This window comes from Filicampus tigris, chromosome 10 (genome assembly GCF_054856515.1).
Source record: "Filicampus tigris isolate MCC_2025a chromosome 10, RoL_Ftig_1.0, whole genome shotgun sequence".
NCBI classification, from domain to species: Eukaryota; Metazoa; Chordata; class Actinopteri; order Syngnathiformes; family Syngnathidae; genus Filicampus; species Filicampus tigris.
In genome coordinates, this window is record NC_141226.1 from 11,731,560 (window position 1) to 11,755,939 (window position 24,380).

The following is a 24,380-nucleotide window of genomic DNA, read 5'->3' on the forward strand; positions in this document are numbered from 1 at the left end:
ACATTGGTGGGGGATCGAACCCCCAACCTCTGGGTTAGGAGACAACCACTGAGCCATGCCGCCCCCGAGCGCAAAGAATACATGCCTGTGATTATTTTATCTGTCTACGTTTGCTCCACCGTTTAGTTAAAAAAAAAAAATTAAAAATCTGTTGCTTCTAATATTGTGACTGTTTATGCTAACCATTAGCAGGTCAATGGGGTTTTGCAGTTGTGTTAGCATTAAGCTAAGGTGATGTTTTTAACCCATTAAGGCCTAAAGCGCCTGGCTCAACAGCTCCCCAAAACCTAAGGTCGTCTTTGGAATTACCCTTGAAAACCGGATGTTTTCCCAGAAATTCAACACCTAGAAAATAATTAATATTTCAGCCCCTGTAACAGACAGAAACATAATTCCGAAAGAATTTGAGATGAGACATGTGACTTTCACACACACACACGATTTTATTTATCTTTACTGTTTCAGTCGAAGAGGTAAAAATAAAATGTCAGTGCAAGAGAAGCACTGCGTTTAATTAAAAAAAGATACAAGTGGTAATTACCATCCTCTTTTCTTGTCATTATCTACAAACATATATCTTAACCATATATCACGTTCGACTGATTTTACTGTTTCAAAGTCCACAATTACGTTGCCCAAAGAAACCGTTATTCATTTCAGAGCTCCTGCGATCGACGGCATCTGCCGTTACTGCTCGAAAAAATACCGGATATCTTCAGATGACTCACGACACCGTCACGTCTATTCTGATTCATGTCATTGGTTAAGAGACCGAGAATTATATAATAAATAGAAAATGACATATACGCTCTCCCGGCTTTAAGGGTAGAGAGACGCAACAGCACTCCCGGCTCTAGTGGTAGAAACCCGGTTATGTGCTCCCGTCCTTACTGGGTTAAGGTAGCAGCCTCCTTTCGACAGCTTGAAGCATCTTTATTGATGAATTGTTCACTCTTTGCCAAACCGCTACTTATTGTGAAGTGAGTTTTGTTGAGTTCACTGTCAGCATACAACGCCCTTATCTCAAGTTTGCACTCATAATCGAAGCAAAAACTCACCAGAATGACATCTCCGGTGTTTAGCAAAATAAGGACAAACGCAATGATTTTATGAAGGTGGTCAACCAGGGTGCTAAACGAAATAAGAATTGGCAGGCGCACCATTGCACTTTATCATACGTTTATCAGTGACAGCCATCGGAAAATGGTGTGCTTTGTGGTTGAATGCGTCAGCCCGTCTGTTTCTCTACACTTACTGCCCATGTTTGCCCACATTCAGCAACCGCTTTCTCAGCTCCATTTTGCTTGACCGTTCATGCGTTTGCACAGTTCACGCGTTTTTGTGCTGGCTCGTGTGTGTGTGTGATTGTGTGTGTGTTTGTTTCGCTTCACTACCTCAGATAGGAGTTGAATAGAAATAGGGAAAAAAGAGCACCTCAGCCTGTTTCACTCCATCACTTATGGCAGCTCCTTCTCTTCCACATCACTCGTCACGCCACCACCGCCTCGTTCTCATTTTGATAGTCGCAAATCTGAGCCCGTGTCATCACATTTGCATCCGTCAGCGACAATGACACTTATCGGCTCGCGGTGGCATTGGAAATAGAAATGTGTGATAGGATCATTTATAAGTCTTTCCTGGAGTTTAGGCAAAAAGAGATTCAGGATGGGACGGGAAGCTGAAAGGAAACTAATGAAGCAGTTAGGTGCAGTGCTTCCGACTGAGAGTGGTTCCTAATGTTTTGGTTGCTTCAAGCGTGTGCGGTAAACCCCAGCTATCGGCGGCGGATAGGGACGGAGCCAGGCCGTGAACAGCGAAAAAAAGTGAGTAATTGAGGCCCACACAGAAATGTTTGGAATTGCCTATATCGGTGGTCCCACCTAAAAAGATTTAGCTCTCCAACTGCCATTTTCATGACCATTGACCATATTTTCTACCAACGTAAGCCACTATAACATTAACAAACATGCTGCTCCGAAAGTGAAAATCAAAAACACTAGAAAATGTAAAAAAAAATAATAATAATTTTTTAAAAAATCATCATGATTACCGGTAAATGAAAATGTATTATATTGGACATAAAGGTTAAATTGCACCTTAATGAAATTGCACCTTAATGAAAAAAAGTTTTCAGTTATATGCAAATGTATTGATCTCAAGATTTACGTAAATACAACTGAACTGTTCATTTGCGCACCACTAGAGGGAGCCTGCATACAAGCAAACTTTGAGAAACACTGACCTGTATTAATTTGAATAGTTTTAACAATAAAACTACCACAACTCGATAACGATAATTTGACGATATTCTACAAAAAATATTTCAAATCTGCATTTACCGAAATGTGCATTTTCCTACTCATTCATCGCTGTGATATGGAGACTTGTGACTTTATTCATGTTTGGCTGTATGCTGGCGTCACACTAATAAGCCGCTGTAGTTTGCGCAACATGCCTCAGGAATACAGGCTGGTTATGAATGATGCGGAATAAAAGCATGTAAACTGAATGTTAACCGAACATCCAGGCTGTCACGTTTGACTCGCTCGCTAAAGTACTGGGCGTGTGTGTGTGTGTGCGTGAGTGCGTTTGTGTTTGTTGGCTCATCTCGGCGACTGTTTTCTGAGTGTGTGTTTACCAAGCTTTTGTTTAGCATGCTTGCGCGGTCGCCAAGTTTTCCTCGTAATCCATGTGGCCCGTGGTGGAACAGAATTGCTCTTCCCGGTGACCGTTTTGGCACATCGAACAATGTTATTCGCACCGACGTCAGTTTTGTCACGCTCAAACCATTTACAGACTACGGACGACCTGGACGTGCGCTTATTCCCCGCTACACACTCCTCCATACTTGAAACGGAGCGGCTGCAGTGCGGACAGATTCACGTGACTGGGTCCTGCCCGCTGATTCTGCGAATGATTGTCACTTCCTGCTCCTTTGCCGTCAATGCACCCCGATTCACCGAATGAGGATTTCAGCATTTCCTCATACTTTGCGGCCATCGACTGACTCGTTCTGCTTTTGGAGGCAGTATTAATACTCGATGATGTAAAATTACACATCGTGAAAGCAAGATTGACGATGATATCGATGACGATGTATATCGCCCCCCTCTACTTTACGCAGCAGCGCTTTCGGTTCCGCTTGGTCATGCCAAGCCTTTCCTCAACATTCTTAATCCTGCCCCAAGTCCTCACCGTGACCTCCCGACGCCGCCCATCGCTGAACTTGGCCCACGAGTTGTTGAACTACGCAGAGAGTTGCCAGTAAATGGCAAGCGTTTGCATTCCGCATGGACGGGTTTTGATGTCGGGGCACAAGTACAGTGGCACTGGTAATAAGATTTCACGCTCGGCGTCGGAGCCGTCGGCAGGAAATGGGCTTTTGCGTCCCCCGGGAATCTCCCGGAGCGAGCAAAGAGGAACATTTGGAAAACATATTGAAATGTAATGAATAAAAAAAAAGGGTTCGAGGGAGCCGCTTTCCCACCCTGGATGGTCCAGTGCAGTTACGGCTAATGGAGATGTGTGGGAACATGTTTTCTTAAGATTGATGGGCAGATGGGAAAACAAGGCAGTGCATCATAACAGCAGAAAGTTTCACAATCATTGCTGACCTTGACGACACACATTCAACTTTTTTTTACTGCCTCTCGTCCATCACGCTGCCTCTCTCTGCCGCTTCCTCTGCACGACACCTACATTCATCTGTCTCGCGGCGGAAAAAAAGTCCAAGCGCTTTTTTTCCCGTGCCTGTTGTGTTGCCTGTTGACTCATTCTCCTCCTCCTCCGTGCACCCCACCCTGTGTCCTGTGTGTCTTGTCTTCTCTCCCATCAGTTCAATATTACGGAGTTCACCGAGCATGTGAGTAAGCCTCATGTGTGCTGCTGGGTTTGCCGTTCTTTTTATTTTTTTTAACAGGGTCCCAATCCACAGTTTGGGGGTGTTGTTTGTGTGTTTGGGTTGAATGTGTGATTGTTGAACGTGTCGTGCCTTAAATGCATTTGATTTGTGTTCTCACTTCACGCATCACAACCACAGCGAGAGATGTTCACCCATAAGTCTTAGGATGGGCACTTGAGGAAATTGGGTAAAATGAGTTCTAAATGGCAGAAAATTCTAAATGGCATTTAAAATGACATTCCCAAAAATAACTTGTTTAAATGACCTATTTACGATTAGTTCAGGCCCAACTACTTTGCTGCCAAAATGGGCCGTCCTTGACATGAAAACGGAACGTAAATTGACATTATTTCTGTAGAGTTGAGCATCACATGAATCATATTCAATTAGTTTGCTGCCTAAATGGGCAGCCATTCAAATCGAACCAAAAGGTAAATTGGTTTATTACTGTGTCTACAGTTCTGAGCCAAACTGTTCCGTAGCTACAATAACTGCAGTACGGGGTCAACTAGTTAGCTGCGTGATTGGAATTACATTGAAAAAGTAAATTACAGCCCCCAAAATATACATATGCTTGTACAATTAGTTCAGGCCCAACTAATTGTCATGGAGATTGAAACGGAATGTAAATGGTTGTAAATATTACCAGATATACAGGTAAGGCCCAAACATTTTCATTTTTAATTCGTGTGTGCCTATTTTAATGACAACCCATTTAGGGAGCAAACTGGTAGCGGCTCAAACTAATTGAATATGAATCATTTTGTGGCTTACCTGTATATTCAGTAATATACAGTATATACACCTGTTTATGTCATTTTTTGATTCCAGTGACAGCCCGTTTGGCAGCAAACTAGTTTTATTAGTTCATGCATAATTTTGGCTTTAACTGTTCACAGATTTTGGTAATATGGACACCGATGTGCCATCCGTTTCCATTGCAACGCCGCCAGCCCACAATGACTACAAACTATATGTGACTGATAAGCTCCGCCTCTGTTTTATTGCTCATCGTCAGATAGTTAACTCATTACACTTCAATTGATTCCTAAGACGTTGTAGAGATGACAGAACAAAAGCTTATTAATAAAAGCGCCGGATGGATTTCTCGCTGTCAAATTGGATTTATCACGGCCGTCATTGGCGAGCCCCTCCCTGTAGTCTATATTTATCGCAAGCTCAGCCTTCAAGATGCTCGCTGATGACTGCAGGCCCGTCTAATCACGAGAGGCGGCCATTTCATGTGACATTCAGCATGGATTGTCTTCCCGCCGTCGGAAGACATCACTTACCGGCCAACCTGTTGTCCATCTGCACGTTTTGTCATCTCCGAGAGCAACAGCGGCCTTTCATGTCGACGGCAGCTCGTCGTTCTGTGCTGCTGTCACACGTTGCCCTTTTGTTTCCGTGTTATCACCTCGTCTTCATCAGCACGCTTTAGCAATAAGTGCGACGCTGCTGACTGTTCCCATGTCGCACAATTCAACCGAGCGCTGTCACAATAATAAACAGCCGTCAAAGATGTTGTTTTGTAAGACATCATCAAGGAATTAGTTTGCACAGGATATGTTGAAAGCGCTTTTGCAACCAACGTCCACGATACGGAGATGCAAATGAAGCTGCATGCGCTCTTTTGTGCACCATTCGACTACGGAGGCATAATTCAGTCATACATGATCGTTTACATTTCACGTTTTTAATAATATATATAGTTTTTGAGTGATTATATTTAAATATAATAAATCTAATATAATTTAAATGTACAGTATTTGTTGTTCTGTAAAAGAAAAAATAGTAATCCCAAATCAGGTCTTCCTTCTACCACTCAATTATCTCTATTTAATTTTTGAGGAAAAAAATGATTTGGGAGAGAGGAAAAAAAAAAGTGCCAGCAGAGCTAATTCAACCTTGGCGGAGAAAAATGTCCGTATGTGCATGCATGTGTGTGTGAGACTGTTAAAGCCATTTTGTATAATTAGCATAATGGTAATTCCGTCCAAAGTAAAGTTAAAGCGTTTTTATAATATACTGTACATGTAGTAACTTACAATCCCATATCTGTAATGACATGCAGATGAGTGCCAAATGTGCCGTAAAGTGGTCACCAATAAAAGCTGGAGGGCTGTTCTTTTTTTTTTTTTTTTGCTATGATAATGTGATCAAAAGTATATTAATAGTAATAATAATACATTGGACTTACAGTATATCGCTCCTTAGCGTAGATAAACAGAGTACCCGACTTATGTGTGCATGCATATAGAGTATAATGTTTTTAAAAAAATACAAACTTGTAAGTGGTGAGTACTCGTCCGTGCTTTTGTGTGATCATGTTTTTTTTCTTTTTGAGTGCAATGTTCATGTCCGTGTGCTGCTCCACTGTTCCACACAAGCGTGTCCGTGTTCTTGTGTCCGGCCCAGTGTACTCGTATGGGAATCCAGAGGAAGACCTTAACAGACCATCATCAAAAAAATCCACATTTTCACACTTTTTTCAGTAGTGATGATGAGCTTTCTACTACATTTACCCACTTATTCTGAACCCTTGTTTCTGTGCCATATGGACCAATACGAATGCCCTGAGGAGTGTTGCGCCATAGTTTTAGTAACAAGTTGAAACAAACTCAACCCACCAAATTCTGAACAATCAATCAATGGACCACAATGCCCATCCCTGTTGTTGATTAAGTTTAGCCTCTGGTGGTCTCCCATGCGGCTGGCCTGAACACTGACACGCTGGTGATGTTCCCGCTCATCCGGTTGGTTGATGGGGTTTGGAGTGTGCCTTGCAATTGGACGTGGGGGTTTTTCTTGGCTAAGAAAAGTTCCTGGTCCAGCTTGTGTGCCTTTTCCAAGATTGCAGTGTTGTTTTTGAGGGGCGTTGTTCACAGATTTGACCAGGACACCCAGTGGATGACGGAGGGTGTCGAGTTGTTTTTGTGGGCACTCGTCCGAGAAGTTGTTTAGTCGTTTGTAATTTGGGCTTTTGTAAATGTGGCCACATTGCAGGAGGCCTTCATTACCGGACTGCAGTCTGAGACCACCTACTCCATAGCTGTGGCGGCGTACACCACTAGGGGAGACGGACCTCGTTGTAAACCTAAATTGGTCACCACCACTGGAGCAGGTGAGTTGTTTTATTTTAACAGTATACTTGCTTACTTAACTCATTCACTGCCATTGGCATATTTATTTGTCTTTTGACAGTCTAGCCATTCAATCCCAGGAACTTATTTATATGTTTTTTTTCTCATTTTTTCAAGGGTAAAAGTGGGTCTAAAAATGTCTGGCAGTGAATGTGTTAAATGCCATTGCGTGTCGGAAAGGACAGCCACAGTTGCTGATGCGTGTTTATTGAAGAACAATAAAATGCAAACATAATGAGCACACTCACACAGGAGCTGCTATCATCAGCTGAATCTGCTCTTCGACACTCACATGCAGATTCGCCAACATCACATGCCACCCCATTAGGCCCCGCCTCTTAAAGGCACGTAACAAGAGACACTAAATATGTACAATGTCGTTGGTATATTGTATGTTATTAATTATTGCGTGTGTTCAAATGTGTTTGAAAAAATGTGTTTTAATACAATAGAACCTTTCTGTGACCAGGCTCGTAATTCAATTTACCCATTACATCAAATACAATTTTCCCTCTGAAATATGTTCAATCAGTTTCAGCCATAAAACAAGCACATTTTTTGTTACATATTTAGAAAAATTAAAATAGTACTTTATTGTATAAAAACACAATTATGAGAATGTAAAGAAATAAACTGCTTTTATAAAGGGTCATTTGTGTGTTGGATGTGTGCATTAAGGGGGCGTGGCCTTGTGATTTAGTCTGCTTGTGAGTGTCTTGGTTTGAGAGGCGGTCTACAGCAGCTCCTTGCAAGTGTTCTTATTTTGTATTAGTGTGTTTGACAGTTTGTCCCGTTGAATAAACGTCTGAAAGTTCATCGGCACCTGTGCCTCTCCTTGCCCGCGTGCAAGAGCATTACTATACCTTAATTCCTCAAAATGTATTTTTTTTTGTATGTGGGATGGATAAAACGACTGCAAAAACATTGTCTTCGATGGCGAGTAAGACTGGAACATATCGATAAACGCTCGACTATAGTCCGTCTTTGAGTGCAAATAAAGGCAGTTTTAGCCAATGACATGACGATCTGGGTTAATGATTTCAGTGCCCGGCAAGCCCACCATGATGATCAGCGCCACCATGGGCAACACGGCGCTCATCCAGTGGCAGCCCCCCAAAGACATGGTGGGCGAGCTGATGGGTTACCAGCTGCAGTACAAGCGCACCGACGACGACACGTACACGTCACGCGAGCTGCGCAGCACCGACGACCACTACACGGTGACGGGGCTGCACAAGGGCGCCACCTACATCTTCCGCCTCAGCGCCCGGAACCGCGCCGGCGTGGGCGAGGCCTACAGCAAGGAGATCGGCACCCCCGAGGACATGCCCTCGGGCTTCCCGTTGAACCTGCAGGTGACGGGCCTGACCCAGTCCAGCACCCAGCTGACGTGGGACCCGCCGCTGCTGGCCGAGAGGAACGGCAAGATCGTCTACTACGTGGTGGTCTACCGGGACATCAACAGCCAGCAAAACAGCACCAACCGCACAGCTGACGCACGCATGACTATCGGGGGCCTGAACCCCGACACCACCTATGACATCCGTGTGCAGGCGTACACCAGCAAGGGTGGGGGACCCTTGAGCCCCAGCATCCAGAGCAGGACTATGTCGAATGGTATGATTTAGATGCAGACAGACGACACTAAACATTTTGAGTCAAGTCCCAAAAAAAATGTTAAAATATTTTTTATGCACCCCCACTAGTCTAAACACGGTATTCTGATTAACATTGCCTTGGTCCAATATGAATTAAACAGAAAAATCCCCCGTTTTTATCCACCTCACGGGGCGGCCATTGGCGATTAATCGATCAATCAAACTGTAACCGTCATTGCAGAGTGGTAACTTAATCTGTTCAACTCGTGTTTCAAATAATGTTTAAGTGTATTCAACACTCTAAGAAGTCTTTGATGTTTCTCACAAGTCAAGCATAGTGTAACTCATCTTTGATGATTCGAAAAGGTGCTCTGCTCCTAAAGATTCAATTGTGCACTGAAGACGATATTGTCTTTAATGTTTGCAAAACACCTAAATTAACGTAAGCCGCGTTTGATCGCTCCCCAATATGCATACATTAGGTTAATTGAACACTGTATCTTTGATGTTTACCAAAACACGAGCAAATCGAGACTTTAAATGGTCTTCCCTGACAAAAAACACGAGCTTTAGTATTCACATGCGCAACTTGCGAGCGTGACGTGCCCTGCTTGCATTTTTGAAAGCTGCCGCTCTTTTTTTTTTCCATCAGTATTGTGCCTTCCTCAATGAGTCCCTTGCCCCCACATACCTCCACCCACGCGCACCGGTGTGTGTGTGTTTATTGATTTATGGCCGACTAATCTCATTACATGCTGCAGTCACACCATCCTCCCTGCTGTCGCATTCACAGTACATTGTCGTGCTCTTTATCGTCGTTTAAAGTAATGCCAGACATTCTTATTTGGGCACTACGCTGATTTGTCTTTGCTAATCAAGAACATGTTTACGTTGTCTAAAAAGCAAGCTTTCACTAACGTATGTCTGTATACCTGTACGTGTTAATCAAAGGGTTTCTTTCTGTTTGCTCGCAGATTTTCCCACCTTGAACTTTGGGGTCAAAGCAGTCATGAAGACGTCGGTGCTCCTCACCTGGGATTTGCCGCCCAACTACAAGTCACAAGTGCCTTTTAAGGTGAGTGTCCAGCAGGTCAGAACACGAACCGAGCTATTGTTAGCAAAGGCTTCCGTATTGATTTCAATTGTGTTAGGTGGCGCATATCATGAAGAGCATATTTCTGTTTGTCAACTGGAATCCACCTTTTTAGTGCCACCAACAAATATATTCGTCAAGTACATTTTTACCTGCAGAGGCAGAGGGATAATAAAATAATAATAATGACAATAACAATTATGACAGTAATAATATATTTTATTATAGCATTTTACTTTTAAGTAGACGATAAAGATTAAGCGGTGAATCTCGGCTTCAGTCAATTCAACAATTTTAAGAGTGAAATGCTACCAGGGTCGTCAGGCAAGTTTGATATTTCACACTCAAACATGTCATGGTAGTTTTCTTTCATAGTTGTGTATCTGTAAATAAGTAGCATTTTGCCATCAAAAGCCCTTTCTCAGGCTTGTTTTTGTTGTTTTCAAGTTTGAGGTGTCACGAAAGCAAAATCTATTTGCGTCAAAGGCTTTGTTTTTCTTGACGTTTCTTTTTGTTTTTGTTTTCTTGGTATTTTGGTCAGAAACTGCTGTTTTTGGTGAAACTAATCTATGTCCTATAGATGATTACTAAAGAATGGAAAGAGGTAGAAACAAATCCATTCTTTTGTTAGGTTTGGTGCTTATATTGTCACAGAACTTAATATTCAGGCGGTTTTTCAAAATCTGTCAAAATGCTCTAAAACCGCTGGCAATATGGGGAGCTCCGCTTTGAAAACAGCTGGCAGTGAATGAGTTAATCATATGATGTGTACTTTTTTCACATACGTCCCTCATTAGAACTATTTTTTTTGTGCTGGATTACTTCCATTGTGTTCATTTCTATTGTGCGTGGTGACGGTCATTAATATCTTGCAAGAGGAGTCATCTTTTGCTCCGTAGAAACGGCACTGAAACGGAATGAGGGGAACAAAGTCACCCTATCAATATTATCCTTTGTAGGTAGTCGCTTAGCCGAATATTATTATTGATTTGTATTGTGTAAGATTGTTTTTATAAATATAACAGTTATCACAGTCATTATTTTACGCAGACAATATGTAACAGAGTGTGCAATGTTTTTTTTTTTTTTAACTTTGTGGATTATTGTTCTTATTTATATTATGCAAGGTGACCGTTGTCATAAATAAACTTGTGTGCTTGTCCATGGACCTCTCTTTAGCATTAGCGCTTTTTGCTAACTTTCTGGTAACCGTTCCAGATCCTCTACAACCAGCAGAGTGTGGAGGTGCAGGGCAACCTGAAGAGAAAGCTAATCACACAGCTGCAGCCCGACACCGACTACTCATTCGTGCTGACCAGCCGCGGTAACATCGCCGGGGGTCTGCAGCAGCAGGTGTCCATCCGTACCGCTCCCGACCTCATCAAGACCAAGCCCTTGTACAGCGCCCATCAGGCGCAGGGCGGCAAGATGACCATTAACCTGCCCAAGGTGCAGACCACCACGCGTGTCAGGTCAGTGGAACGCACGAACGGGTAAACAGCTTTGATTGATTCGAAAAAAAATTACAGGAAAGCTTGGCAGTTTTTTGATTGTGGAAGTGTTGTGCGCAAGGTGGTGAGGAGGTCTGCGATACTTGACTGACTGTTAAATCACAAACTTGGAGGTGTAGCAAGCTGCCTTGGCTGTCAGCGGCAGACTGTGGGAAAGTGCGCAGCAGGAGAGGAACTTTTAAATTTGCCGACTATATAGAGAGGAGTCATGCTTGAGGGTTTTATTTGTCTGTTTGTGGGTTTGTTTTTCTTGTCTTGTCCATACCTTCACTTTGAGCTGAACAAATCAACTACAAAGTGGTCTGCCTTGTTCACCCACGTAATAGAAGCCAAATTAGGGATAAGGATTCTGATAAGACTTCAAATTTGGGTTCCAAGATGCTGTAAGACTAAGGTTTCAAATTAGGGGATCAGGACAGGGGTTGGGTTTCAAACAAGAGTTAGGGTTTCAAGCCATTTGTGTTTCAAAGTAGGGTTTTGCAAAAAACAAAAAAAATTCACTTTCAAACCATGGTTAGGGTTTCAAGCCTGGGTTAGAGTTGCAAACTAGGGTTAGGGAACCAAAGTAATGTTTTAAACCGGGGTTAGAATTGGGGTGTGCACGAATCGGTGGTAGTATGAATTTTCGTATTAGGAGTCAGAACGGGTCTTAGAATATTGTCCCAAGTATTGTCACGTAAGCATGTTTGGATGGCACTTAGGTCTCAGTGTGACTTATGTACAAGGGGAGTTCACATGCATGGAAGCGCGCCACATTTGAGCATAATGCCCAGAAGCGTTTGCCTGTGTATGGGAATAATTGGCTGGCTAATGAGCATTAAATTCAACTGTTAAGCAGTCAGTCAATAAAGCCCAGCTAGGCAGTGTATCCGCGTCTTTGTTACTTCAATGCTGGCCTCTCGCGGCGTCACAGCAGCACATGAAGGGAGCTTGGCCACTTAGACACTGGATGAGAGACGACAGGTTAGCTTAGCGTTCGCTAGTAGGTAAAACACAATGCCGATGGGTTTACTGGACCAAACAAAAAAAAAAACACCCTGAATTCTGGCCAAGGTATGACGATGCATCCTGAAAGTTGAAATAAGATATTCTAAACTAGGAAAACCTTTCCATAGGTCAACGCTGCTGAGTCAGTCTAATAAAGAGGCTTTGTACAGCACTTTGGACATCATATAGTGCAGTGCAGTGGTTTGAGCCGGAAAATCGTTTTTTTATTTAAAAGATGTGGTTATATTGAATCCAACCAAAACGTTCCATTTGGAAACATATGTAGATTCATATCGAATCGTCTTGGCACATTTACAGTACTGACACATTTACTCAAGTGTAAAATGACAGTACAAAATTCGTTGCATCATACCCTCTCGAACTGAGTCATACCATATCAAATCATAATCCCACTGAGTCGAACTGAATCGTTCCACTTTCAATTCGAACCGCTCTTGAATCCTTTCACACCCCACGTATCAAAAACCTCATTGAATCGACTTTTGTGGATAGATGCACTGCCCAAGTGCACTTCATTTACCATTTTGATCAAATTGGATTCGTCATATTGGGCTTCGAAGTATTTTAGGGGAAAAGTACAATAAGTAACCGATACGAGTTCATCGGATACACGCTCGTTAACGTAAACACGAATAGCGAACGCAGAAGTCCAAGCTAGTTTCAAATAAGGTTTTTCAAGTTAGGGTTCGAAGCCCAGGGTTAGGATTTCAAGTTAGATTTTCAAACGCTTAGTTTCCAATGAGGGCTTGAAGCTTGTCTAGGGCTTTCAATTTAGGGTTTCAAGACAGCACTTTCAAAACCGGATTAGTATTTCAAGATTCGGTCACAGTGTTGAATTTTAAGTCAGTGTTAGGGTTTCAAGTTAGGGCTTTCAACATGCTGTGTGGACGCACTAAAGAAAGCACACAGAAGTAGCGTTTGAAAAAAATGAAACAAAGGTCTATCTGCCTGTAAGCATTCTCATTCTCCAACTCATTTCATTCTCAGGGCATTGAATTGATTGCAACTGGACTGTTGTGGTTGTCTTCTATTTTTCAGGATCTGTGTATATCAGAGACTTTAGATATCATAATTAGTGGAAGTTATCTTTTTTCCCTCCAACCTATTGATTTATTGGAATTCCCAGCTACATTAAAAGCGTTACTTTTGGCTCAATATGAAGGCTCGCTAATGATAGCAATTAGAGCTTACTCACACGGGGCGTCCTATTAACCTCAGGAGTCCTGTGGGTGTCTCGAAGCTCCAGGCTCGTCTGGCTAGGACCAAATGTGTGTCTGCGTGTGTGTGTGTATCGTGAGTATTTGTGTAGATATTGTTTTTTAAATATTAATTTGCCGATGTTCGCCCTTGTTCCAACCTTCGAGTTTGTCACTGGATGTATTTTGTCGTTATATTTTCGTCAGGTGGTACTACGTTATAGTTCTGCCAGTGTCCCAGTCGAGCCAGCGTTGGAAGAATCCGGACGAGATGGACCTGGATGAGGTGAGTGTCAGCCAGCCGGTGGCCGATTGGCACGTTACGTGGCGGGAGAAAGGTCGCCATTAACTCCGACTGGGCGGGAAGTGTCCGCTTGTTACCAATTATCTTCACCGCTCTCCTGGGCTTCAGCACAGTGGCGGTGGTGTGGTGGGGGGTGACTAATTATTGCATGCCAGGTCTGCAGACAGTGCCCATCTGCTCAATACACAATTCCCCGTAAACACAGAATACATAGACACCACACGGTACAATAGAAATGAACATTGTAGAAATAAGTCCACACTATCGCCTATTGCTGGTGTTGGTTGGTTGAGTAACATTGCATGGTCAAAGAGAGCAAGCCACTTTACAGTCGATAGTTTGTAAAATTGACAGACCCACGTGGGATCTGACCCATAATATCGATTTTTAAAATAAATAATAAAAATAACATAGGAGGTTTCTGCCCAACAGTGGCAATATGTAAATGTCAGTGGTTAAAGTTTGTGAAAACACTGATATAATAAATTCAATGTAATATAAAATGAAAAAAAAACCTATAAATCCCCTGAATATCATATATCAAATAAATTGCATTAATTCATTATATGAATATGGATATACAATACAATACATCCATCCATTATCGATACCGCTTATCCTCACAAGGGTCGCGGGGGGTGCTGGAGCCTATCCCAGCTGTCTTCGGGCAGTAGGCAGGGGACACCCTGAATTGGTTGCCAGCCAATCGCAGGGCACACAGAGACAAACATCCGCACTCACAATCACACCTAGGGGCAATTTAGAGAGTCCAATCAACTTACCATGCATGTTTTTGGAATGTGGGAGGAAACCGGAGTACCCGGAGAAAACCCACGCAGGCATGGGGAGAACATGCAAACTCCACACAGGGAGGCCGGGGCCGGGATCGAACCCACGACCTCTGAACTGTGAGGCGGACATGCTAAGCAGTCGATCACCGTGCCGCACGCCTAGAAAATAAATCCATTCATTGAATTAGTGAATATATTCATGAAATAATAAACAAAAATGCAATGAATCGATTAATTATTATTGCGAAATAAATTATCAAATACATTAACTCAATTGATTGGATACATAGATCAATAAATACATAAATGCATACATGAAAATAAACTAAATCCTTAAACATTCTAAAAATTCTTAAAAATGAAACATATTGTCAGATCAAGAAGTCTTGAATTTGATCAAAAGTGCCTTTAAAATGTCTCCTTAAACCCACAGATGTCATCATTTTACGTAAAGTCTTCCTGACTACTTTATCATTCCTTTTAATAAAGATTTTCCCATCCCAAGAGGGAACTGAAGCATAACGACAGCGAGCATATTAATAGCAGCGTATTTAAATAAAGCACAAGGCTGGCAGAGAAAGAGAGGGGCCTCCTTGAGTCATTAAACAGTGAGCGGGCCATTCTCTCCTCTCTGCGACATCATCATTTAATAAAGCCGTATCTGGAGCGCCGCTTGACACGAAACAAAATGCCGCCGCCGCCACCGCAGTGCTCTGCGTTATGTTGCAGCTGGCGTACTCACCAAATGGTGTTCTCTTTTGAGACATTTTAGCCTGTGATAGAGATTTGGCTACAGTGCAAGGTACACAGGCCTGTCTTACAAAGGTGCACAAGGTGACATACTTATACTCAACGCAATTGCGAGAGCACTTGAGCAACAACCACAGCTGTAACAAAGTACATCAAAATAAAAATAAAAAACCACACAATTTAAATATTAATAATAACGCAAAAATGGCAATCTATATGGAAAACAAATCAAGTAAAATGAATAATCAAATACAATAATATCAATTGGATCGATATATCACGTTAAATGCAAAGCAAAATAAGATCAAATAAATCCCTCATTGGATAGGTAGATGTCGGTACCTGTAGAAATACATATATAAATGAATCTAATCTAGTAAATCCCTTCATTCGATGAATAATTGAACAAATAAATATAAAAATACATGTTTAAATAAAAAAATAAAAATAAATTGCTTAATTGCGTAGGGAAGTGAATAAATACCCATTAAATTTAAATACTAAATAAGTAATTATAATCTTGCAATTGGACAAATTAATGAATACATGAATAAATAAAAGTGAAACTTCAATGTATAAAATAAAAAAAACTAGGATAACATAAATTAATTGGGTGCATAAACAAAATACATAGATCACATTAAATTAATCCATTAATTGTGTTGATAAGTATTTTTTTTTAAACATGTAAGAGTAACTTGATAGAATAAAATAATCCCTTAACTTTGTGGCAGACTAAATATGGTTACTTTCTAAAAAAAACAATTAGGAGAAGCCTACTTTTCTGGTCACACTGCACAAAGCAAGTTGCATAAAGCTCCATGCTTCAATGAGTTTGGCCTGAAAAACAAACCCATCAATGTCCCCTCCCTTGCCCCACTTTCTAACCAGCCAAACAATGCTGTTCTTTCCGCAGCTCCTGAAATCGAGCGAAGGCCCCGCGCTGAGGCGGCGGCGTCACCTGGACTCGTCCAAGCCGTACATCGCCGCCAAGCTGGCCTCGCTGCCGCCTGCCTTCACACTGGGCGATGAGAAGCGCTACAACGGCTACTACAACAAGCCGCTGACCAACGGGCAGGAGTATGTCTGCTTCGTGTTGGCCGTTCTGCGATCGGAAGCCACTGACAGCGCCTCAAATTACGTAAGCCGCACCCACACACATTTGATTCACCCTTAAGAAGACAATTTCAAATTGTTTTGACTGTGGCGAACAAATTCGACAAGTTTTTAGACATTACTGTTAGTTAAAGTGGAAGTCAAGCCCAAAAAGGTCTTAACACGAGTTGTGTTCCAACGCAGGTGACATAACCTAAATGTTCTCATAAATCGGAATTCACGCTTTAATATCCCCTAAATCTCTGAATAAATATCCAATGTTTGTCGGCGTCTTGCCTTTCTCCGACCTTTTGATGATATCCATCGTAATGGCTTTTTTCTTGGCTGGATCAGCATCACTAGAAGATCCTACTTTTTTTACACATGCACACACGCACACACACCCCCACACTCACCCACACACACACACACACTATGGGGCTGGAGACAAAATAAAGTTGAAACGAAGGTGTTTACACACATATATACACATATATATATATATATATATATATATATATATATATATATATATATATATATATATATATATATATATATATATATATACATATTACTATATATATATACATATTACTATATATATATAATATATATTTATAGTAATATATATATATATATATATATATAATACTATACAATATTCTGACTTTTTATATATACATATATATATATATTTTATATATATATATTCTATATATATATTTTTTTATATATATATGTATATATGTATATACGTATATATATATACATATATATGTATATATATGTATATACGTATATATATATGTATATATATGTATATACGTATATGTATATATATACGTATATGTATATATATATATATATAACACAAATGAATAATACTTCAATATACTGTATAATTCAATGTATAATTGAAGTGGAATACTTTTGAAAGATTAACATGGACTGTCTGTACAATACAGAGTACTGTATTTTTGGGACAATTATTGTTGTTAGGGCCAAACGAGGACATTCAAATGACTTGTTTGGGGTGAAGCACCGACTAGTCCGTCAGTACCCCGATGATAAATCCTTAATGCTTTGCAGTTTTGCCGAATACAACTTGACATTTATGACAGTGTAAGTAGAAATAGTTTTTCAATTTCAGACCTAAAGCCTCCTCCTCACCTCGCCAAATTAAAAAGGAGTCGGCCCCGCGCCTGCTCGCCACTCCTCGCGTCTGACAAACTATTTAAGTTTATCGCCCATCCCCAGGCTCTAACTACGCCACTGCTAAAGCGTGTCCAGAATAGGCGGCAATGAAGAGCCAAATCGCGCTTGTTTTTATTGCCACTTAGCCTTTAATACAGCCGCTTCTAAAAGTCATTGCGGCTTGTCCCTCTAAATCCCCACCACCACCAACCGCCACCCCTCCCGGCCCACAGCCCACCCCGAACTGGCCCCATTGAGTCCTGGGAGATGTGGCTTTTCGCAAAGCTCCTTACAATACTTAGAAACAAGACGCTTTGGCTTTTTAAGTGGACGCATCAAAAAGAGCGCCGGCGCAGCAAGCCTCCACTCAACCAACACCCCCAGGCCCTCCATGGGACGGTCAGCAGTCGAATTGACTCCAGGAAGAATGAGAGCCGGCGATTGCTTTGGGCTGCCGCACAACTCCCCGCATGCATATTTAACAGACACTGCCGCTCCCCAAGTGAGCCTGTGCAAAGAAGGGCTCATTGCGAAATTTTCAGTCAAGTATAGTACGGGTGTCACATTCGGCCAAAAGTCACGGTTTGGTACATAACTCAGTTTTAATGTAAGGGTTCAGTTCCCATTGGGTCCAAGTAAGGAAAGAAATCAGTATTTCGATAATGTACGGAATCGCTTTGGTATTTAGAAACCAAGCAATGAGTCCACTTAGCGCGTGGTAGTTTGTCCGAATGGTGTCGCGATAGGCCTTTGAGCCCTTTTAGCTGCAAATGCGTGGAAGGAAACCCACAGAGCCATGACAAGTCCGCGTGTATTCACCTATTCCTTCCATCCATCTCCCCGGGTCTCTTTCACCACCGTGACGAGAGCAGAGGAGATTGATTAGCACAGCTGGAGTTAAGAGGCAGAAGAGGGCCCGGTCACAGGGGGCCTAGGGAGGCTGTAAAGCAGGCCAGATTCCCTTGAAATGCTGCTTTAAATATCCCTAAGGGCCCCTCCTCGCCCGTAATCCCCCTCCACTGTGAGAAGGAGAAAGAAAGGTGTGTCCGAGGAAATAGTGGGCAAGCCGCAAAACGCTCGATTTGGAAAGAGATGCTCGTCAGTTGAATCAACCTTGTAGGATATAAAGACTAAGTGCCTGTCGTTCTTACTTTGATTTTACTTGTTTCATCACGTTGACTTAGACTGAGAATTGATATTGATTTCAATCTAAAATCTAAAGTGATAGCGTGAGCTTGTGTAGTGAATAGCAAAGAGTCACAACCCTGTCAAAACTGGAGCCAGTCTCTGGTACTTTGTGTTTGTTAATAAACCCCAAGTGCCGGCAACTTCGGATTAAGTCGGTTGAGGAAATTCATCGCGACAAACAGGAAGGAAAGTACAGATTAGGCGTTGAGTTCAGCATAAAATGTAAAATTTCAGTTCGTTACCCTGTTTTAATAAACCAGAGTGCTGACAACCGTGGATTACATCCTCAGTAAAATATAAAGTGTAAGAGCCTGTCTTTGCTTCTTTGTTTTAGTAAACAGCAAGAACATAAATCAAAAATACAAATTAAAGTTGATTGAAATGTCAAATCTAAAGTAACACCATGAGCTTCATATCTTTAGCCAGTTGCAATTACATTGGTCACGTTGAATTCCACTGAATTAATGTAGATTTCAATGTACCGTAATAGGTTTGATGTAAGTCACAAGTGCATTTTAAAAAATGGAGCCGAATTCGTTGTTACTTTGTTCAAATAAACAACACGCGCCGTCAATTTTGCATTCAGTCGGTCGAGGACATTTGAAAGGAATGATCTTTGTGTAAGCGTACAGTACAAAGAGAGTGAAAAATCGTGCCACTCGTGGTTTCTATAAACAAAATGCCATCAAGCTTGGGTTGAGTTGGGTGAGGAAATGCAACGGTTTAAACATGGGAGCAAGGAATACGGAAGAATGTTGATTCAAATTTTCAAGATAAGGAATAAGAACCAGCCTCAGTTACGGTGTTAGCGGAAGGAAGGGAGAACGCTCTGACTGAGGCTGTAGTGCAAGCTGCGATACGCTCGACTTGGAACGGGATCCTCACCGGCTGTCCCCCTCACCACTCGACGCCTGTCAGACACACTCGGCTGCGTTTAATGGGATTCAATATCTGTGTCTTTCTCTGCCAACCACCCTTAACAGTGCAACGTCCCTCCAACTTTAATCGCTCCCTTCAATCGCAGACATTTAGTCGCAACAAACCGAATTCTTATTGACAGCTCAGCTAATGTCCTCAAGGCGCTTTGACAGGGTTTTGTCACCTATGAATTCTAGCAATTTAAGCTCAGCGTGATCAATATCAGGATAGCGTCAATATACCAGCAACTTAATGATAAGGGCACCCTTTTAATGGGGCGGGAATGTTCTCACCTGTTGTACTGCCAACATTGCAAATCAGGAGCCACATGTACTAGACAGGTTATTGCAGTACTTTGCTAGTATTGTGATAGAGCAATGACACTACAGCACACTATATTGGATGAAAAAACATGTATATTGCATATCTCGATATCTGTGTGACTAAAGGAGAGGAAACTTGTCAACACACACTAGGGCTGTGCAATTAATCGAAATTCAATGACAATTACGATTATTACACGCCACGATTACAAAATTGGCATAATCGTAAAAAAAGATTATTAATATGCATTTATTTCCAACTGCACTGTTTGTTTACACAAGGAAATCATACTTGAATTTATACCTTTGCACCTTTTTTTTTGTTTTACAATAACTAATTTGATGAATTTTGTTTGGTCCAAAATGAACTTAGTGTTTCAAAGAAATTTCTTTGTCCTTATTTTTTTTTACGTTTAAACATGTTCTTGTTTTGTACCCCAAAATATCGTTTCAATAATCGTGATTTCAATTCTGACCAAAATAATCATGACTAATATTTTTTTCAGAATCGAGCAGTCCTAACACACACTTAATGGGCAATGAAAGGCATTGCTTGCTGAAGTAAGCAGGGACGTATCAGTAAAAGGCGTTGTTTGAATGACAGGCTATGATGCTCCAAAACCTGCATGTAGAGTACTTTTCAGCATGAATGGTGCCTTCACAGGTGTGCAATTTACTCATGCCATGGGCACTAACACACCCATACCATCACAGATACTGGCTTTTGAACTTGGAGCTGATAAAAATACAGATTATACGAAGTACTTTTCCTCTTTGTCCTGGATGACATGATTTCCATGATTTGGCAAAACAGTTTGAAATGTGGACTCATCAGACCACAGCACACTTTTCCACACCCAGTCCATCTCAGACCCAGAGAAGCTGGCAACATTTCTGTGTTTTGTTGAAACATAACTTTCGCTCTGCATGGCAGTTTTAACTTGCATTAGTGAATGTAGCGACCAAATGTGTCAACTGACTTTGCTGAAGTATTCTTGAGCCCCTGTGTCGATATCCTTTACACAGTGATGCCGTTTTTTCACGCAGTGCTGCCTGAGGGATCGAAGGTCACGTTGGTTTTCGGCCTTGCCGCGGAAGTGCGGTGGCATCTCAAAATGAGATAATTTATGAGGGGGGGGGGCAATAATGTACTTTTTGAATATTATATATTTTATCTTTGTAGTGTATTCATTTGAATGTAGGTTGATAAGCATTTTTTACATTTTATTTCCCTTTCACAAAATGCCCCAACTTCATTAGAATTGGGGTTTGTAGAACAAAGACACAAGCAATCGTGGCAATCGTCGTTAGTTTGTCAGAATGAACAAAAACAGTTCAGATAAGAGGGTATTAAATCAGGTGAGAAAATCCTCCACTTTAAACACTTAATCATACTATGAATTAGCAATCAGTGAAGCAAATTTGTTTATTAAGTTTTCGTTGCCGTTGTTTTTTTTCTAATTAACCCCAGTTTCAGACAACTGGATGAAACTGCGTGGATTTTTTCCCCCCCCATAAAGTCAAATAATTCCTTGCTTATGATAAAAAAAGACTTTTGAAGGCATGTTTTATTAACTTGCGCTTAATATGCAAGAACGCTACCATGATCCCCACCCCAAAGTTTACACGTGTGTTTGCGTGAGTCACGCGGCTTGGGATTAGCGTAAGTCATTACTCATAGTGGCTCTACACTTAAGTTAATTATATCTGGAGTTGGACTGGAACTGGCATTGAAAATGAGATTATTTTTCCCCGGCAGAACAGAAGCAGAACTACAGAGCTTGTCCTCTCACTGAACCGTCAGTCCAAATCTTTGAAAAATAAAATAAAAATCTGTGGTGTGCAGCATACTGCGTCAAAACTCACACGGAATATGCTTTTCCTCACCTTCAAAAGAACGTGAATAGAATCTAATAACGGTATACGCTCCGCTGTAAGCGCACTTGATTATTGCACTGGTCCTGGCGCGCGGCGGAGGTGGTGATTTCGAAGCGGCTCTCGCTGATTGCATCACAGAAGCCCCTTGCTGCGCTCTGTAAGCGACTCAGCAGGCATATGTTGACTTAAAAACAACTCGTTACTGGACTCTAAACGACGTCACATCTTTTCCCCCCCTCGCCGCCGCGCAGCTGTGGATCAAAGGGCAACGCACGAGTTTTAAGAAGCCTTCGTCTATCAACAGCTGCGAGGAGCCGCGCTCGGAGGGGACGGGGAAGCGGGGAAGCGGGGAAGGAAAGAAGCGAGGAAGGAAGAGGGAGTAGTGCGCCTTCACGTTGCCCCAGAACCTGCGGCGGATAAACAAGCCTGGGGAAGTGTGAAATGGGATGATAGATGCTGCTGTGTATAAACAGTATCATTTAATGCGAGAGGCGCGCGAGGGAGGGGAGCTAGCATCAAATACTGTGTGATGTGCTGCAGAGAGGGCGGGAAAAAAGAGGGTGGCCTCTCATCTTGCACGGCCTATGATGAGAGGCGCAGGCAGAGGAGACTGTAGTAACATTGCTTGTAATTGCATATTTTTGTTTTATGCAGTATGTCGATAATACTAGTGCAATGTCTTGTAAAGTGCTGTGATACAGTAATCCCACGTTATTCACAGTTCATAGGGCCTTAGCCCTGACACGGATAATGATAAACCTTGAGTAATTCATGCCCCCGCCCAACCAAACATCTACCTCTATTGATTGTTCACATCGTAAATAGACCACAAACTATGATCCCAGGACCTAGAGTAAAAACTCGTAACATTTGCCCTAAAAATGAAATGGTTTAAAGACTATTACTATTATTAGAGAGAGAGAGAGAGAGAGAGATGGATAGGCAAAGCTGAAATTCATGGTGCACATTCAACAGAGCGCTGAGCCAAAAGAAATTGCTTGTCGGAAAAGTAAAACAGACCGATCCCATCATGTGTGTCAAGCAGATGTTCGCGTCATATTACAAGTGGAACATGTCAGAAGCAGCACGAAACCTGATAAACATTTTCACCGTTGACATGAAAAGAATGAGGGATTACCTCCGACCCGGCTCACAATGCTCAGATTAAAGACAGAAGGTGCAGGACCTTGCTGTTTGTTTGAGATGAGTGAAAGCAAAAGAATTGCAGACTTTTCCAATGTGTCGCAGTCTCATTCCCACAAAGAAAGACCTTCGTGGCCTAATTCAGCTTTGAGTTCGACATTAATCGTTTTAAAGCGGAAATAAATGCTTTCGCATACAGTATCAGGGAGAATTCTCAGAACAAGAGTTTGTGTGTTTGTCTTTGTAAAAGTTTAAGGAGAATGTTTTTAATTAGAGCGGTGGATATTTCGGCTGATGTATCAGTTAGTGAGGGGTGCTGTGAACCACTTTTCCCATCCCTCAGTCCTGCATGTTAGGTATCAATCCGGAATTGGGCGTTGAAGCTGACGCTCAAATTCGCCTGCTTACAAAGTCATAACAGAATCAGAACAGGTGGAACAGCACTTGTGTGTAAAAGTAAAGTGGGAAATCGCAACCAGAGTGGTTCTGAAATAGTTTTCCCACGGACCATCTGAGTTGACTTTTTCTCAGTTTCTACCGACATGAGAAGAGGGCTTATGTCGAGCCACAACATTTCCGGCTTCAGTATCAGAGGTGTAACAGGTGGAATGGCAGCTATGTTTTAAGGTATAGTGGGAAGTGGTGACCAGAGTGCTGTGGAAGGAATATCAGATGCGTAACAACAGCTGTAGCCCCTTAAACAGCGTCCATTCAAGCCAGCTTTTTCCTGGCGTGCTATCTTGTGTGTAAGGTAGTGATGCGGCATGGCGGGATGTGGCCGTTGAAGTCGACGCGTGAATTTACAGTCTTTCAACGTAGTATCAGAAGATGAACATGCAAGGCTTTTTATTGCAGCTAGTTGCGCCAAGAATGATATTTTTCTCCCACAATACTCACAAGCCGTGCCCCCTTTATGTTGAAAGCTATTGTCGGTGGCATAAACCTTGCCATGCAACAAATGATCAGAATGCGTCAAGCCGCAATGGCGGTGTGAACGCGCCCTTTAGCGTGTTCTGTGTGAAAGGCACAGGAGAACAAATGCCGTCCCTACTGAGGCTCGACGCCTCTGATACCGTGTGGAAGGGGCACACGATCATTCTCCAACTTCCTTTTTTTTTTTTTTCTTTTTTGGTCTCTTCAACGACTTCCCCTCGCCTCCCTTCCGGCTGTGTCACGCTCGGATGAGAAGCAGAGCGTGGGCTTCCCCGGAGGAGGCAGCAAGAGACACATAATGGCTGTCTTTGCTTGTGTGTGTGTGTGTGTGTGTGTTTTCGCGGCTGCACGCCCCCCTGCGGCTTATTTAAGCCACTTTGGGAAAGACAAGAGGCTCGCAGGGTCAATAG

General features: G+C 42.1%; 1 protein-coding gene across 13 annotated transcripts in view; it reads left to right on the forward strand.

The window, feature by feature from the left end:
* LOC147140821 (receptor-type tyrosine-protein phosphatase F-like) overlaps positions 1–24,380 on the forward strand; it is a 238,488-nt gene that overhangs the window by 171,678 nt on the left and 42,430 nt on the right. For 8 of the 13 annotated variants that reach the window (XM_086042067.1, XM_086042069.1, XM_086042065.1 and 5 more), the window contains 7 exons: positions 3,836–3,862; positions 6,908–7,025; positions 8,089–8,661; positions 9,617–9,717; positions 10,954–11,207; positions 13,658–13,736; positions 16,212–16,436. In XM_086042067.1, the coding sequence (XP_085898193.1) occupies positions 3,836–3,862; positions 6,908–7,025; positions 8,089–8,661; positions 9,617–9,717; positions 10,954–11,207; positions 13,658–13,736; positions 16,212–16,436 (1,377 nt within the window). The remainder of the gene's footprint in view (positions 1–3,835; positions 3,863–6,907; positions 7,026–8,088; positions 8,662–9,616; positions 9,718–10,953; positions 11,208–13,657; positions 13,737–16,211; positions 16,437–24,380) is intronic. The other 5 variants (XM_086042071.1, XM_086042073.1, XM_086042078.1 and 2 more) reach the window with 1 other exon arrangement.